The sequence below is a fragment of the Hippopotamus amphibius genome, chromosome 3 (assembly GCF_030028045.1).
Source record: "Hippopotamus amphibius kiboko isolate mHipAmp2 chromosome 3, mHipAmp2.hap2, whole genome shotgun sequence".
Taxonomy (NCBI): domain Eukaryota; kingdom Metazoa; phylum Chordata; class Mammalia; order Artiodactyla; family Hippopotamidae; genus Hippopotamus; species Hippopotamus amphibius.
This window is the reverse complement of record NC_080188.1, coordinates 21,707,461-21,726,443: the sequence shown is the minus strand read 5'-3', so window position 1 is coordinate 21,726,443 and position 18,983 is coordinate 21,707,461. Positions and strand designations below refer to the sequence as shown.

General features: G+C 39.5%; 1 protein-coding gene across 4 annotated transcripts in view; it reads left to right on the top strand.

The window, feature by feature from the left end:
* Positions 1 to 7,086: 7,086 nt before the first annotated feature.
* Positions 7,087 to 18,983, top strand: part of ATP8A1 (ATPase phospholipid transporting 8A1) — a 220,683-nt gene continuing 208,786 nt past the window's right edge. For 2 of the 4 annotated variants that reach the window (XM_057729004.1, XM_057729006.1), the window contains exon 1: positions 7,087 to 7,350. In XM_057729004.1, coding sequence (XP_057584987.1) covers positions 7,302 to 7,350 — 49 coding nt within the window. In that variant the 5' untranslated portion in view covers positions 7,087 to 7,301. Of the gene's footprint in view, positions 7,351 to 8,747; positions 8,805 to 18,983 lie in introns of all 4 variants that reach the window. The other 2 variants (XM_057729005.1, XM_057729003.1) reach the window with 2 other exon arrangements.

Here is an 18,983-nt window from a genome sequence, read left to right as displayed (position 1 = left end):
TTCAGATATATTACAAAGATACATATAAACATTTTTGAAGAGTTCCAGATATGTGTAAAAGCCCAGGAATACTTTGAAGTACAATCAAAATATGCAAGTGTAGACTATCTTTCCATTAGAATATGATTTACAGCTGTGATTTTATATTTATTTACATAATTATTTGATCATAATTTTTGTAGGTCCAGAACCTATTGGTTCAGCTGATCATTCAATCTCAAATACTCAACTCAGTATCTAGAACATGGTGGGCACTCAATAAATTGTACTGAATGCATGAAGAAAAAGCATCTCTGGTTATACATAACAACCATCCCAAGGGGCAAGAGGAAATTTCTGGAAATGATGGATATGTTTATTATCTTGAATGTGGTGATAGCTTTGTAGGTGTTTATATGTATGTCCAAACTTGTCAAAATGACAATTTAAACATATTAAGTTTATTGTGTGTCAATTATACCTCAATAAAGCTGCTTTTTAAAATACCAGCACTCATGAAAATACTACACTAAATGTATTACTCATGAAGTATATTTTACAATAATATTTTACAGAGACTCAGTGTTACTAGAATGTTGTTTGTTAAGTTTTGGAAAAGAAACAGCACTTCTAAATTGCATTAATTCTCACTTCCTGGCTCTGGTAGGATGGAAATTTTTAAAGTAAAAATCATGCCATTTAATCAGTCTCTTATCAGTTTAAAATGATAAGTTTGAATTCAAGATCTCAATACTAGGATTTTTTTTTTTTTTGCCTTGAATGTTCATTTACTTTATGAGTAAAAAATTCAATAAATGTTTTTTCTTAAAAAGTGTCTATGAATGGAACACTATTTTAAATGCACCAGAGGATATTTTAAATTTTTCTGATTAAGAGTCTTTTTATATAAAACAAATCAATATTTTAAATCTCATTTCACTTAAACAGGAGCAGAGTATTTTCAATTATAGTGAAGAAAAAAATCATCGTACTGTTTTTTGTTGGAAATTTCCAGTCTCTGAAGAATATGATGTTTAAAGACATCATAACTTTGACTTAAAACCTCACTAATGTGTTTGAAAAGAGAATGGCAATACAATCATGAGAAATGAATCACAGGCATGAGAGAAAAGTATTGATTTTATCATCATGAGTAAGAATAAGTAATTATTCAATGACAATGGATTTACAGCTTTTGGTTGAAATTAGTTTGTCTTTTGTTTTTTCACCTGGCATTTCTTATTATGATTAAATCTCATGAATATTTTGATGGTTTTTGAGTGTACTTTTAAAAACATGAGTGCTTTAAAGACATGACACTTACTAACACAAAAAAAAAAGTAAAATCCAAATAACCCCCATTGACACTTAAAAAAAAAATACATGTAGTTAGAAAATGCAAACACTACAGAAAAGTATCAAATAGGAAAAACAGGAACCTCCCTCCTCACCACCCCAGTCCTTCCACCCAAAAGTAAACTACTGTTTTATGCTTTTCTATCCTACCAGAAAAATAATGTACGTATATACATTCATTTATTTACCATAATAAATCATATTATGCACACTGTTTTGTTATATGTGTTTTTTACTTAATATATTTTGACACTATTTCCATATCAGCACATGGTGATGACTACACTCTCTTTGCTCCTACACAATGCTTCAGCGAATGTCTTTGCACACACATCTTTGTGTTATTTGGGTTTTCTTACAGTGAGTTCAGCAAGAACAAGCTAATCCAATCAGTCTGTTGTTTTAAAAATTCAATCCCTTAATTTTAACAAAAGTCAATATGATACTCAGAAGCTTTTTCTGGTATTAAGTACTTCACAGAAAATATGTTAAATTATTTCATGACAAAGTAATATATCCCAGTACATATGCTTATGAATGGTATAACGTATTATCTATTCAAATAAAATACTACCTATTCTTTGACTTATTTCCAGTCTCCAATCTTAGGGAACCAGGTCATTCACAGTACACAGCATTTTTCAGTTCATTCATTCATTCAACAAATATCTACTGATCCTGTGCCATATGGCAGACACGGTTCTTAAAGTCAGACAAACTGTAATAAGAAAGGCAATAGAGCAAGACCTATTTATCATAAACAGGTAAACCAAGAAACAAGAAAACTCCAGAGATAAGTGCTATGAGAAAACAACAGACTAAGGCAATATGGTGGTGGCTGGTGTTGGGGAAAGTGGGGCAACATCAGCTGGGGTGGGCTGGAATAACCTCAGCCCAAGGACCAAATAAGGGGCAGAAGGAGATAAGCCCGAGAGGCAGGCCAGGGCAAGATCAGAAAGGGTTTGGGTTTCATTTCAAGTGCTACCAGAAGCCACTGAAGTCTTCAGGAATGATATAAACTCACCTGTGTTTTAAAGAAATTAAAATAAAATTCATTTGTTTTTTTAAAACAATAAGAATGACATTACTCACCTAAAATAATAAACTCATTTGTGTTTTAAAATAATTATGAACAGGTGACAAAAGTAAAAGCAGGGAGATCAGTTAGAAGGCTACTGCAGGTGAACGATGATGGTGGCCTGTACAAGGCAGAGGTGGAGATGAAATGTGGCTAGAAGTAAGACCTCTTTTTAAAACTGAGCCTAAGGAACTTGCTAGTGCATTGGAGTGTTGTGCATGTAAAGGATGGTGACAGAAAAAGAGCAATCAACATGGGAAGACTTGGGGAAAATGCCTTACAAGTGCAATAACATAATAATATCTTAACCACACCATAATAATGTCATGATAATCTCTTAACCATAACAATACCTTCACCATCCGTTGACTCAATATACCAACTACACACCAAAGGTAACAAGCATCTTTTCTTACAATAACCAGGTAGCTATATACAATGGAATATTACTCAGCTATAAAAAGGGATGAGATGGAGATACATGTAATGAGGTGGATAGACCTAGAGTCTGTCATACAGAGTGAAGTAAGTCAGAAAGAGAAAGACAAATATTGTATGCTAACTCACATATACGGAATCTAAAAATGGTACTGATGAACTCAGTGACAAGAACAAGGATGCAGATGCAGAGAAGGGACTGGAGAACTCAAGGTTTGGGGGGGGTGGGGGGTGAAGGGGAAGCTGAGACGAAGCGAGAGAGTAGCACAGACATATATATACTACCAACTGTAAAATAGATAGCCAGTGGGAAGTTGTTGTATAACAAAGGGAGTTCAACGCGAGGATGGAAGATGCCTTAGAGGACTGGGACGGGGAGGGTGGGAGGGACTCAAGGGAGGGTGGGGGGGCAGTCGAGGGAGGGAGGGAATACGGGGATATGTGTATAAAAACAGATGAGTGAACTTGGTGTACCCCCCCAAAAAATAATTAATTAATTAATTAATTAATTTTTAAAAAACAGGTAGCTTTGTGACTAGATAGAATTTTATGCTGTATCTTAACCTCAATTTTAAACTAAAAGATATAATTATCTAAACTTTAAGATTAATTTACCCAATTATTTTTGTGCTTTTGCAAAAGAATTTAGAGTACTGTCCAGCATCTGTATTCTGTGGTGGTATAGTATTCAACTTTGCATTCTTCCTTCTCAATCAGAAGCAGGGTTCTCAGGTTCATCTCCAACTACCTTCAGGCTGTAAATTCCCAAAGCACTTCTAGGTGTATTATAAATTAGTAAATTAGTGAGCATGCCTCTGTCACCTAGTTAACTATGAGTTCCTCCCAAGAAGGACCAATTCTTAATTCTCGGTATCCCCAACAACAACAAACTCAGGCAACATCAGGTAATTAGTAAGTGAAAAACCACCAAGACAGGAAGGTGCTTGACATCTCTTTGACTTTCTGGACTTGATAATTTTTGTGGCCGACAACTCCAGAGACAATTTTTTAAACAGCTTTATTAAGCTATAATTCATAGAACATACAATTTACCCATTTGAAGTTTACAGATAAACATATCTACGAAATAGACTCACAGACATAGAGAACAGACAGATGTGTGGTTGCCAAGGGGGAAGGGGTATGGGGTAGGGATGGATTGGGAGTTTGCAGTTAGCAGATGTAAGCTATTACATATAGAATGGATACAACAAAGTCCTACTGTATAGCACAGGGAACTATACTCAATATCCTGTGATAAACCACAATAGAAAAGAATATGAAAAATAATATATGTATAACTGTCACTTTGCTTTACAGCAGAAACTGACACAATACTGTAAATCAACCATACTTCAATAAAATTTAAAAAAATAAAAATAAAAATAAAGTGTACAGATTCTCAGTGAGATCCCTGTAGTCAAATTGGTCTCTTGGTTCCCGCCAAACATATATGCTCTCCTATCATTCCATTTCCTTAACCATTGCTTAAAAAAATCATAATTGAGCTCTTACCATATGCCAAGCATTCCTACCTAGAATGATGTTTCCTTTTCATTTCTACAGACTTAACCCCTACTTCAAAACCTAGCTCAACTACACTGATAACCCAGCTCTTGGAATCTTCCCTTCTCTCAATGTTTCTAGGTGTTGTTGCTGGTCTATTTGGCATTGTGTCAGCCACCTTGTTACACTGCTGGTTACTTTCACAAATGCATTAAGTGTCTTCATAACTTAGCCCTCTGGCTGGGCACTCCACACGTTATGAATTCAACGGATACTTTGTGAAGGATGATAAAACCTGGTCCTTCGAAAGGTTTTTCTTGAATAACTCCCTTCCTTCTAAGTTCATCACCAGTGTAGTCGCAGGACCTGAAAGTTTTTAAATGATCTTGCTGACATCTGAATTGTATTACAGATTCTGTGACAGGATCATGTTGCTGGAACCAGAGTTCCTTGCTTGGGCCTGGCATACTGTGCTTCTCACAATGGAAGATGAGGAGATCGGAGAGGACTTGCAGATTAGTATAAAATTAAACTTCAATCAAGGTTCTGAACCAATAAAAACGTGTGATTTCTAACAATCAGGAATGAATGGTTTTTCAGAAATGAGTTAGGTAGGATACTCTTGCCATTACGGATAAAGTGACAGCATAACTTGGGAAAGGGCACACAGTGAGCTATAGACTCTATCATGCAATGTTCTTCGCTGTATGAAAGACAGTTGTCATTTCCTGTGTGAATGACATATGTGTCAACTTTGCTGATGGGTTGTTAATGAGAAACACACATACAGACATATAAAACAGATCGGTCTATAGAAAACAGAGGCAATCTCTGGAGCTCCAGTTAATTACTATTTGTAAATAAGCAGAATTGAACTTCATTTCAGGGTCCACAGGAATTACAAAGGTGATTGCTCATAAATCAAATACTGTTATGCTGCTGTGAACTGATTTTGAATAAAAATTGGTTCTGGCTTTATATAAATTACACCTAAAATGTTAACTGCAAAAGCACTTCATTTTTCTCTGGTTTCTGTTCACTAACTTTTAGAGCTGATTTTTTTTTTTAAACTATTTCCTTGTTGTACTTACCCTTTAATTTTTTTCAGACTCATGTTCATCAAGTGAGAGGGAGTCTGCTTTATACAAGGAGATCCTGGACCTGGAAAGAATAAGGAGGGCCAGTGATAACCATCCTAAGAAGGCTGTGCACTCATTTCTTACTTTCAGAAGGCTATACTTGCAAATCCAGACCATCACTGAGATAAACATCTTTGAGTCCTGCTCTACCCTGCAATGTTTCATGAACACTGGAAATACACTTTCTTTGCTCTAATCCCAGCCTCTGAATCAGAGCCAAGTAGAGTGGGTTCTTCATAAATAAGCATTGGCCGCCTGACTCAGAATTAATGTAGGGCAGGGCTCTGATTAGCAAATGCTACCTGCAGGAGGGCGGAAATACCACAAATGCAGATAAGACGCTATTAGCAGGTTTTGTTGTACTTTTTCTTGAGGCTTGGGAATAATTACTTATCTCTGTTCAAACCTTTCCTGATCTCCCCCTTCAGGACCTGAAAACAGTTCACAATAAAGGCCTCCATGTAAAGCTCTCTTCCACCGGGCGCTGGAGGAAGCGCACAAGATGAGAGAAGAAGCAAACTGCTTCCAACTCAATGTATTCCTTTCTCACCATTTCAGCCGCTCACCAGGATTAATTCAATAAATAAAACCCTACAGCCTAACTTAAAGATGAAATCTGGAATAAAAAACACCGTGCTTGTTTTGATAACTTGTTAGCATAGATCTTTGTATACAAAATAAAAGGTCACGAGGTTACAATTATTTCTAGGATATGGGGCAAATTAAAATTTAATATTTATGGATTTTATACTAGGACCCCTCTTCCCTTTTCGGGTAAAACTACTGCTCCCAACTTCCTGTATGTTTGACTAAAAACAAAAACTCAAACCAAAAAAAGTCCTTTTTGAAGCACCTGGCCCAAGAGTTGATTTTACTACAAGTCCAGGGCTTTGTCAGGCTGCAGAACACGCATTAGAGGGATGCCCCGGGCCACTCGCAGGCCGGCCCCAGACGCGCAGGAGCACCACCAGCAAGTGGAGCCCCCAGCGCCCGGGGAACCCGGCCTCAGAGCCTGTTGCTCGTGGACCAGACGAGGGGGCAAGTGCAACTCGGGCCGCGAGGGCTCCTGGCGGTGCAGGGCGGCTAGAATTCCACGCGCGGGGGCGAACACGCAGCTCCTTCCACCTGCTGGGGCTAGAACTCAGCCCTTGACACCGCGACTCCTGTCGCCCCTCTCCTGCGCGCTCAGACCCAACCCGACTTTCCCGACCACGGGCGACTCCATTGTTATTAAAACCGGAGGGTAGCGGGAGAGGCATTGCAAGGATGCAGGAACTGCAAGAGGACCCCTCCCTCTCTGGCCAAGACCTGGAACAATCAGAAGAACACTGAGAAAGGAGAAGGAGAGCCGAATCCACAGAGCGGAGCGAGGGTGCCTGGGGTGGAGGAGGCCGGCAGCTGCCCTCTCCCCCCGTCCCCAGGTGTGGTACGGTCCAAAGCAGGGCGGGGCGCGGCGCAGGGGGGCTCTCCCGCGTCTCTCCCCGCCCCTCTCCCGCCTTCCCCGCCTCGCCGCTCCTCGGGCGAGTGAGCGCGCGCCCCGCGGACCCCTCCCCCGGCGCAGGCGCCCGAGCTCCGCCCCTCGCCGAGCCGCCCCCTCCGCGGCTGCGGGCGCAGCTCGCTCAGCTCTGCGGTCGGCGCCACCTTCATTGCCGCTTCCTCCTCCTGCGGGTGTGCGAGGGCCTCGCCCGGCGGCGGCACTGCTCTGGGTGGGCGGCGGGGCCCGCACGGCTGCTGAGCGCTCGGCGCGGGGAAGCCAGCTCCCCCGCCCGCGCCGCGACAGGTGCCCACCTGCGGCGGCCGCCGCGATGCCCACCATGCGGAGGACCGTGTCGGAGATCCGCTCCCGAGCCGAAGGTGAGTGGCCGCCGCAGCGCGGGGCTGGGTGGGGAGCGCGCGCGGGGGCTGCTCGGGGCTAACTGGGGGTCGGGCGGTGTGTGTGTTTGTGTGTGTGTGTGTGTGTGTGTGTGTGTGAGAGAGAGAGAGAGAGAGGGAGAGAGAGAGAGAGAATATGAGTGTGTGTGTGTGTGTGTGTGAGAGAGAGAGAGAGGGAGAGAGAGAGAGAATATGAGTGTGAGAGTGTGTGTGTGTGTGTGTGTGTGTGTGTGTGTGTGTGTGTGTGTGTGTGTGTGTGTGTGTGTGTCGGGGAAGAGATGCCCCGTGTGTGTGCAGGGGATGAGATGCCCCATCCCACCTCTTCCCCCAGCAATGTCTGGCTGTCGCGCCTGGTCCCTGGCGAACCCTTCTCCCTGCGCCGCCTGCAGTGCCCTCGCAGACCCCTTCGCAGATGCAAGAGCCCCGAAATTGGTGTCCTGGGTGGGATCCTCGAGGCACGCTTTCCACCGCAGCGTGACTGTCGGGTCTCTGCGCTCTCTCCCTGCCCACCTCTAGCGCACAAACCTCTGTCTCCACTCTGCTTCTCCATTCTAGGGAGCACGTCCCCAACCAGCCGCCCACCTTTTTGCAGCCCCCGTATCACGGCTCCCCAAGAACTTGAATTTGCCTTTCCCAGGTTGCAGGATCCTTGGATCCACAGCCCCTCGCCTCTCCGAGCAGGAGGAGCTTTAATTGGGCTTGGGGCGCCCAGCGGGTGCTGTGCGTTACAGTCTCTGCAGTTCTGCCTCCTGCAGCAGAGTCGCACCCAGCTCCCGTCTGAGGTTTTGTTTCTGTTTTTCCCTTTACCTGATCCTTGCACTTTGGCCAGCTGAGCTGACTTTTTAGCAAGGTGGAAGAAGCTGTTTTCTTTGCTCCACCCGGGGCCAGCTGTTGTATGGCTCCGCTTGTCAGCAATGAGCAACAGATGCTCGAGGGTAGAGGGAAGTAAGCTTTTGGAGGGCCTGGACTCTCCTTCTCTGAGGAGCCCTCAGCATCCTGCCTAGCATGGGGCAGTCAGTTGGTAAATATTTTTTTCCTTTTGTTCATGGCAAAGCCAAAACTGTACATATCTTGAGCTTTGTTTTATTCTTCTCTCCCCTAAACCCATACTTGAATCCTCCAAACGGTGGCTCATGTTCTCATGACATGTTTTTGAGAACTTGGCTGTCATCACTGATGTCCATCCACCCCCCCACAATCCCCTTCCCCCTTTAGTGTTTGACAAGTGGTAAAGGGATTTTAAGAAAAAAGATATAGAAGTTAGGAAAATTGGATTGTAGGGGTTTGAGACAGGCCATTTTATTATTTTTCCTCCTCAGAGTTCCCATGTTAAAAATGGGGGCTCTGGGCTCTAATAAGTATGATTTTCTGATTTACAGAACTTAGGAGATACTCAGTGAAACTGCTCCGGGGAGGAGGCCACACAAGAGTCAAAAGTAACCTGTGTCCTACTTAGGAATTTAGTACATTCTTATTGTCATCTGTAATATAATGAAAAAATATGCAGCTCATCTTTTAGATGCACATTGAATAAATGATAGTGCTGTCTTTAAATGTACACAGTAAAAAATGTGTACATTCCTTTTTTACACTTCTGAGTGAAATGAATTTTCTTCTTATTTCTTCATTTTATTGAGCTATATTTGCCATATGGCACTGTATAAGTTGTACAGCATAATGATTTGATTTACATACATCATGAAATGATTACTACAGTAAATTTAGTGAACATTCATCAGCTCATATAGATACAGAATTAAAGAAATAGAAAAAAATTTTTTCCTTGTGATGAGAACTCTTGGAATTTACTCTTAACAAATTTCATGTATAACATACAACTTTCATATATAAACATAATTATATTTATCATGTTGTATATTACATCCCTAGTACTTATTTATCTTATAACTGGAAGTTTGTACCTTTTGACTGGCTTCCTCTGATTTCCCTTCCCCCCACATCCCACCTCTGATAACCACCATCTGATCTCTTTTTCTGCAAGTTCATTTGTTTTTGAAGTATAATTGACCTACAATAGTATGTTAATTTCTGTTATACAACATAGTGATTCGATATTTCTGTACATTTCAAAATGATCTCCACAATGTCTAATTACCATTTGCACCACACAAAGGTATTGCATAATTATTGACTAAATTCCCCACACTGTACATTTCATACCCATGACTCATATATTTCAAAACTGAAAGTTGGTACCTTTTAATCTTCCTTACCTAGTTCTCTCCCCTCCCACCCCAGTTCCCACTGGCAGTCACCTGTTTGTTCTGTGTATTTATGATGCTGTTTCTGTTTGGTTATGTTTGTTCACTTGTTTTATAGATTCCACATATAGGTGAAATCATTCTGCGTTTGTCTTTTTCTAACTTATTTCACTTAGCATAATACTCTCTAGGTCCATCCATGTTGTTGCAAATGGCAAGATTTTTTTCTTTTTTATGGCTTAGTAATATTCCATTATACATACACACACACACACACACACACACACACTCTCTGCATCCTCTTTATTCATTCATCTGTTGATGGCACTTAGGTTGCTTGCATATCTTGGCTGTTATAAATAATGCTGTGATGAACATAGGGATACATATATCTTTTCAAATTAGTGTTTTTGTTTTCTTTGGATAAGTACCCAGGAGTGAAATTGCTGGGTCATAGGATAGTTGTGTTTTTAATTTTTTGAGGAACCTCCATACTGTTTTCCATAGTAGCTGCACCAATTTACACTTCCACCAACAATGCATGAGGGTTCCCTTTTCTCTACATCCTCACTAACACTTGTTATTTGTTGTCTTTTTGATAGTAGTGAATGAATTGTCTTAATCATCATTTGAGTGAGCCATATAGGTAATGGAAATACAGTGGTAATATTTGGGATCGTTCTTTCAAATAAGAGCAGTTGATGGATTCTGTATTGTGGGAAATGGAAAAGAGAAAGGATCAGAAAACAGTGTAAAACCTATGCCATCTGAGAGGAATTTATTAAGTACTGAGAGACTACAGTGTTGTTTTTTATTGGCATGTATATTTTTCAAAGCATTTTTACAAAGAATACTTCATAGGACCTTACAACACTCCTGGAGGTTGGTGAAGATGGTCCCATCTGATAGTTGAGGAAACTGTGGCCTGAGTGGTTGAGGTACTTGTCAAAGGTCAAGTAGCTAGTTCAGTTGACACATTTGAATTAAGAGCTTTGAGAAAACAGTGAACTGTGGTGAGGACAACATCAGTAGTGACCTCATGGGCTGGCAATGTGGCTCATTGCCTGCTCTGCCCACACTTTTCTTTCCTAAGGAATAGTCTGTTTTGGGCAGGCTCCTGACCCAAGAGCAGGCAAGCCATAGGTGGCTCAAACACTGGTAACCTGTGTTTTGGCTCAGAAAGATGCTTTGTGCTGATCATCTCTCCCATGCGAAGAGTTAAGCTTAGTAGAGACTTAGAGTGAAGGTTGAAGCAGAAAGGGGCAGAGGAGAATAGGCTGGTAGAGGAAAGAATGGCTGGCTGTAATAAGTTGTGCTGGTATGAGGAAGCAGAAAGTGCACGAAGAGAGAAGGATAGGAGAGAAAATGAAATGGATGGAGAGAATGAGGCAGAGAGACATAGATGCTGAGAGAGGGTGGCCAGTCCCTGGAGCACTGCCCTCCTGACTCTTCTAGTCCCAGTTCCCAAGTAGCCTTAAAACAGGCTCTTTTTTCGCGTGAAGTGACTTGAATGGGTTTCTGTTCCCTGCATCCAGATTGGCCAGATGCATGGCTGTTGTGTGCGCAAGCTGTCTACAACCAAATTGAGGAGAAAGAACTTCTGTGAAATAAGAAAGAAATAGACTAAGGGGATGTTATTAATTAAACAACGTGCCTGCTATAGGTAGCAAAGAGCTGTGGGAGATCAGACATAAGAACATGAGGCCTGCCGAGCAAACATTTCATTGAGAAATAATTTGAAATGAGTGCTCATGCAATGCTTCTCAAACTTTAAGATGCACACAAATCACCTGGGGGATCTTGTTAGATACAGCTTCTAAATGGGTAGGGCTGGAGATGCTTTCTGACAAGCTCATGGGTGATGCTGGGTAATGCTGGCCTGCAGGTCAGAGCCTGAGTACCAAGGTTCTAAGATAACGCCATCTATTTCAGAAGTCAGGAGGGTATTGAGGGTAGACTGTAACCAGCTGAAACAGTGGTGAACATGACCGTGGCTTACTTGAGAGTTTTTAAAGAAACCAGCCAGGAGCAGAGGGAAACTTGGAAGGAATAGGATGTAAATTTGGATAAGTAAATACCTCTAGATTACAGAGCATTTTAAATGCCAAGATGAGTCATTTGAATTTTGAATCAAACATTTGAAAAGGATCTTAGAGTTCATCAAATTCAATTCTCATTCAAGCATGAGGCCAATGTATAATACCTCTAACAGGGCCAGTTAGGAGCCAAATCATTATAGGGGCGTGACACCCCAAAGCAGTGTCTTAGAAAGATAAGCCTGGAAGTATGTTGGAAGGTTTGGAGGAAACGACACTGTAAATAGACTCTATTGTTTAAAAAAAAAAAAAAGTCTAAAAATGACAAAGGCCAGGATTAGTATTGGAGTGGAGCAGTGAGGTGGGAAAGGGAGGAATTAGAGATATTTCTCAGTAAATCATCAACTGTTCAACAGATATCTGTTGAACTCCCACAAGTACTGTTCCAGGTACTTGCGATTCATCAGTGAACAGAGTAGAAAAAGACCCGCCCTGGAGCTGCTAACATTCTAGTGAGACAAGAGACAAAGCAAACACAAAAAATAGCAAATTATAGACTTTGTCCTGTGGTAAGTGCTAAGGGGAAAATAAAGGAAAGATAAGATGCATAAGGTTAGTGGATGAATTGCAATTTTAAATATGTTGATTAGGCTAGCCTTCATTGAAAAGTTGATATGGAGGAGGTGAAGGAAGCCTGGTGGGAATCTGGGGAAAGAATGTTCCAGGCAGAGGCCCCAAGGCAGGAGTGTTGAAGGAACAGGGAGAGGGAGAACAGTAGGAAATGAGGTGGCAAAGGTCACATCATAGGACACAGTGATATAGTGAATATACCACAGGAGATTCTCAAGCAGTAATTTCAAATTTTAATGTTTACAAGATCCTGGGTATCTCATTATAACTGCAGTTTCTTGGGCTGCCTCATGAAGATTCTGTTGAGTAGATCTGCTGTGGGACTGCATTCTTAATGAGCTGCGCAAAGTATTCTAGTACAGGTGAAACACGTTTTAAGGAATTCTGCTTTACACTCTTGAACCTGATTGATTGGGAAAATCTATTAAAAGATAAGGAAATTGAGAAGGAGGGTCAATACAGTAAGAGAAGATATAAATTCAAATTTTGAAGCGACTGGGAGACATCCAGAATGGACATGTTTTGAGGATACTTCAAAATTTGGAGGTTAGAGGTGGGGAAATTCAAATGGGAATCCCAGGTTCAGAGATAATAGTTGAAACCCTGATATTAGATAAATTTGCCAGAAAGAAAGACTGGTTAAAGCAGAAGGCTAAGAATTACAGGTCTCTTCACTTCTACTCCAGCGAAATCAAATAAGTCTCTGAATACAGCATTAGGAATCCTAGAAACAGGGACTGAAATAACAGTGATTGACACAAAATAGTTTTTCTCAGTCTTATAAAACTAACATGAAGGCAGTCCAGGTCAGCTATGTCCACTACATAAAGTCATAAGGGACATGATCTCCTTATGTCTTTCAGCTTCATCATCCTGAGTTTATAACTTCCATAAAGTCATAACCTGGTTGCTGGGTTCCAGCCATTGTGTAGGAGTCCCAGATAGGAGGAAAAAGGAAGGGTATGAGACCAAAGGGTTTTCCCTGAAGTACCACACAAAAATTAATTCTTATTTTTCATTGGCTCCTTTCTGCAAGGGAAGCTGGGAAATGGCATTTTCTAGCTGGCACATTACTCAGTGTTTTATTACTAAAAGAAGAAGGAAAAATGGTAATTGGTTAGGCAACTGACGGGCACAGTCACCATCAGATTGTCAAAGGCTCTTGCTTGAATAAAGCGGCGTTCTAGAGCTCATAATTTACAAAATAATGACCATTATTCGAAACTAAGGAAATGCACACATACACAAAAACACACCTATCCAATGGTTTGCATGTTCTTCTGTGGAATATTATGATGCTAAAATGTAAGACATACATTTGATTATGTTAAACGTGTACTAAGTGATAAATTTAGGAGTTGTCCTAGGGACTGTTTTCCTAGACTGGTCTGTGTAAATGGCACCTTTAAAATGTTTGTAATTACAAACAATACTACATTTTCTTTACTTAAAAGATAGCAAAAGGAGCATGGAGGTAATTTCTGTAAGGATTGTTAAAAGGAAACATTTAGGAGGCTGTTTCATTTGTCCCAGTAAAAGATGGCTAAGATCCTTTTTTCCTATAACAAGCAAGCATTATGCACCTGCTGTGTGCCAGCTAATTGGATAGTGGGACAAAAAGGTGTAGTGAATGAGGGATGCCCCAAAATAACCATGGAAATGAGTTAAAAGATTTATAACTGACATGACACTCTTTCGCAGAGAGGGTGTGTGAGCACAGTGATGCTTCATGTGATCAATATTTGAGAATTCCCAATACATGTCATTTTGCTTAGTGTAATCCTGGAGATGTTGAGTGTGACAGGACTAAATTATTTTAGGTTTCCTAGTCTATAGTGCATCATTCTTTTTTTTTCATTATATCATTTCAAAAACAGTGAGCACTGAATCATGTGCCTACCTTACAGCCATAGGAAAGTTTGCATAGGTCAGAGTGTACTTTTGAAGTTTTGTGAAATATTTGCTGCCTGGGTCTCTGTATTCACATAGTTTCATTAGAATGTAAGTAAAGGCCACAGTTTCATTCTTTACTCCTCACTGGAACCCACATCTTTCAATGCTCTTATCCTCTGGGTAGTAAGCTCCTTAAAGGCAGAGATTTTTGTCTGTTTTGTTTACTGATATGCTAAGGACATTGCCTGGGGCATAGCAGGAGCTCAGATATTGGTGACTTAAATGAATTTTATGACCTACAGATGGCTTATAATCAGACCTACTTGATATCTTCCTACTGGAATCTCAGCGCCAAAAAGGGAGCAATTTTTTGTGTGTGTGATCTGTTCACTGCTGTATTCTCTGCACTTACTGCTTTGCCTGCCATATAGTTGCCCTCCATATTTGTCAGATGAACAGGTAACCCTGAAATTTGTTTTTAATAGAAGAGCTTAAATTTGTTCTTTTGATTGTAGAAGTAATACCTGCTTGTTGAAGAAAACTCACATGGCAAAAAGGTGTCAAGAGGACAGTGAAAATCCCCCCAAACTATGCCATCCAAATATAACCATTTAATATAAATATGTTAACATTTAATCCATTCCAACTATTTTCCAAGGAGAGGAGAAATAAATTTATTTGTTAAGAAAAATGAGATCAGACTCTACATTAATTTTAATCTTTTTTTCCCACTTAGTATTTCATGGACATCCTTGCCTATCATATATAGTTTATGTAAACTCCATAAAGGAAGGGATTTTTAATTTTATTTTTTCTAGTTTTACTGCAATATAATTGATACATAATCCATATTAGGTGAAGGTGTACAACATGATTTGATATTTGTATATACAATATTGCAAAATGATTACCGCAATAAGATTATTGCTCATCACCTCACATAGTTACAGACCTTTTTCCTAGTGATAAGAACTTCTAAAATCTACTCTCTTAGCACCTTCAAATATACAATACAGTCTTGTTAACTATAGTCACCATGTTGTGCATTACATCTTCAGAACTTAATTATCTTACAACTGGAAGTTTGTACTGTTATTGTAATTTACTAAAGAATCCCCTGTGGGTGGGCACTTAGGGCATTTCCAGTTGTTTTTTTTGTTGTTTGTTTTTTTGTTTTTTGATTTTTGTTTGAAAAACACTCTTGAATAAGCATCTTTATACATCTTTGTGCACTTTTCTGATTATTTCTTTGTAAAAATCTTTGAGAAAAAGGTTTTCTGGGACAAAAGTATGTACCTTTTTTTATATAATGATGGCAAAAAAAATGCCAGAAAGATTATTCAAGTTTACAGCCTCACCTTTACCCCTACTCCAGCACTGCAGTCTTATTTATCCTTATGAATATACGATGCAAAAAAATTTTTTAAAAGACTCTTTAAGTTTATATTGCTGTACTTATAAGGTTGAATGCATTTTGATTAGTTTAATAATTATTTCTGAATAGTTTTTCTGAATAGTTTATTCATTGTAAGTTCCTTTATGAAGATTGTCTTGTATTGAATTTTAAGAGCTTATCATATATTAAAGACATTAACTGTTTTCTCTGTTCATAGTTTATCTTTTAACTTTTTTTGGTATTTTCTCATGTACTCAGTTAATTTTTATAAAGCATAATCTTTCAGTTTCTTTCTTAAATTTTCTGGTTTAACATCATATTTCTCGTGTCAAGATAATGATAATTTTTCACTTATATTCTTCCTCTAGTACTTTTAAGTTTCACTTTAAACAGTTACATGTGTCATTCCTGTGGGATTTATCTTGTTATGAGATGTGAAGTAGGGGTCTAATTTTATTTTTTCTAAATTTATTATCTACCTGACATGATAACCATATATTTTATAGTCTATTCTTCCCACACTGGTTTGAGGTATTTCTTTTATATGCTAAATTTACATATATAGTTGAATCATGTCTGGAGTCAGTCTCTTCCTCCCCTCTTCTCTCCCTTTCCTCTCTATTTTGGTCTGTTTTGGCTCATAGTTTCAAATTCCTTTATTGCAATTAATAAAAATTGTCTTTGTGACTGTCCTATCACTGCTCCTTCCTCTAATTTTGGGAGGCTATTTCCATGTTTATTTTTCCATTTAAACCAATGAGTGCATCATTGAATAAAGTTAATGTATTGGGATATTTATTGGTATTGCATTAATTTTATAAATTTACGTTGAGAGAATTGACATCTTTTGTATACTGAGTTATTTAAGCTTAGTTTTTTTCTCCATTTATTGCTTTTTCTCTTATGTGCTGGGGATAGTTTTCTTCAGTAAATCATGTCCATTTTAATGATTTGTTCCCAGGTGATTTATATTTTATGAAGATATTGTGAATGGGGTCCTTTCTAAAATTGTATATTCTTGCTTGCGACTGTTAGCACATGTGAGGTGGAAGCCATTAATTTTGAAACTGACCATCAGTCTGAATTCTTTCATTTTAAATAGTTTTTCAGTTAATTTGCATCTCTGTAGGTTTTAAAATTATATATCATAGAGGGTGGGGGGGACTCGAGGGAGGGTGGGGGGGGAGTTGAGGGAGGGAGGGAATATGGGGATATGTGTATAAAAACAGATGATTGAACTTGGTGTACCCCCCAAAAAATAATAAATAAATTAAAAAAAATAAAATTATATATCATAAAGCAAAGTATTTTTAAAGAAGGTTTTTAATTAATAGACCTGACGAGATATATTTTGGTTACACTATTGTTTTCATCAAGATTTGTTCATTTTTATCTGCTGAAGTTTTGTGGACTTGGGTTCCAACTTACTGCTTCTAAGGTTTCATGTAGCCCTATGTAATAGCCAAAATATTGCTCTTTTTTATCCTTTTTGCTAGGGTTAGAGGTCAGAATTTAGACCAGCTGGGATTTAACTAATTGTTCCATAAAATCTACTCATATCAAATTGGCATTCATATCTTAGATCAGCACTGAGAGAAATAAAATGTGAGCCCCAATAGCTAGACACATATGTACTTTTGAATATTTTAGTAGCTATACTATAAAAATAAATAGGTGTAATTAGTTTTCATAATATATTTTCTTTAACTTAATATATCCAAAATATTATTTTGTCATGTTACTGATATAAAAATTAATCATGAAATAGTTTGCTTTCTAATTTTTTGTACTGTTTCCTAAATCTGTAGATTTTATATGTAAAGTACGTATCAGTTTACACTAGTCCCATTTCACATGCTCAGTTGCTACATGTGGCTAGTGGCTGCTCACTGGACAGCACACCTGTAGATTGGGCTTACATGTGAGGGTTTACTAGAGTATTTTAAAATATAACATTTTATAACAGAAATAATGCCTCTAAGTAAGCTTTTTAGAAGTACATGTGTAGATATACTTCTCTCTTAAGTAGATATTTAAGCCTTTAACTTCCTTCCTTCCAACAGAAGGCCTTCTTACGTGTCCTCATAAAACCTCACAAAATGTGTTAGTGCTTAGATAATACTGCTTTTGACACAGCCCTTGTGGCAAGTTAGAGGTTCTATGTAAGTTCATCGTGACATCTTTTGAAGCCTGTTCTTTTTGGTCCCATGAAAAACAATTCTTTTAAAATAGATTTGATGAAACCATTCTGCCCTATCTTCCTATTAGTTTTCATTTAAATGTTAACATGAAATGTGTGTACATAGGATAGTAACTTTGAATAGTATGCTTTTATATACATCATTGCCATCAATTTTGTTAATCTAAGGGGACTGAAGAACTTGGCTTCATGGGTCATTTACACATTGAATTAACTGGGCAAAGGGAAGTGGCTGTTTTGAATTGAGCCTCTTTGTTGTTTTGCTCAGCCATCTTTGAAGATGACTTATCTTGATCCATTTCGGGTTGTACTTCATGGGACTGAGTTAGTCAGGTGACAGTTTAGGCGGAGACTATTGCTAAGAAGGCCAAAGCAGATCTAGGCTCTGGACCAGGAAACAACTTTAGTAGGCCAGACCTCATTAGAATATAAGACTGACCTTCATGAGTGAAGCAAACAAACTGGTTTGCAGGGGTGAATCAGAGAGATGGCTTCTTCTGACACCAGTTTAGAATAGTTGAGCTTCTATGATTGTTTTAGGTCCCTGTGGCTAACTCTGGTCTTAAAGCCAACTTGGTGCAGAAGAAATCTACTCCTAGCATCAGCGGCCCATCTTTTCCCCTTGTCCCTCCCTCACCCCCATGTAGATTTAGCCCTGCCCCAGCCCTGAAAACCTTAGCAATAGGAGACGTTTAAGGAGCTATGACTTAGCACTTTAAGGATGTGGCTTGAACCACCCTGTCACCCTTTCCTCGACCCTGAGTGCTTGTCACGGCAAGTTAGAGCTCCAGAACTGGAGGCTCTGCCTTGCTCTGAGAGAGGAGACCCTGGTCCCTTGGACTCCAGGGCTCTGTACTTGCGAGGAGTTCTGGTGCCAAACTTGGCTGCCAAGGGCTCTGAATATGATTTGCTTTCACTTTCCCCGCTGTTGCCCTTGGCCAGCTCCTCAGGCCACACTCATTGCCCCATGTTAGAGTTCTTCTGTTCTGAGTGCACCTGGTGTCCATGACCATTTTTCCTGGATCCCTTGCTCTCCGCCATCATGTCATCCTAATGGCTGTGACTAGTTGACCCTTTCCAGTCCCCTTCTAGTCTGTCTCACTCTACTTTTATTTTTAAACTCAGGCCATGTCCTATCCCTGACCAAAGAAATGAAACAGATGGCTCGCTATAGATTTCACCCACTTTTGATGTGCTGTTTTATACCTTAAGCTTAAGTTGGATTCAGTCCACTGTTG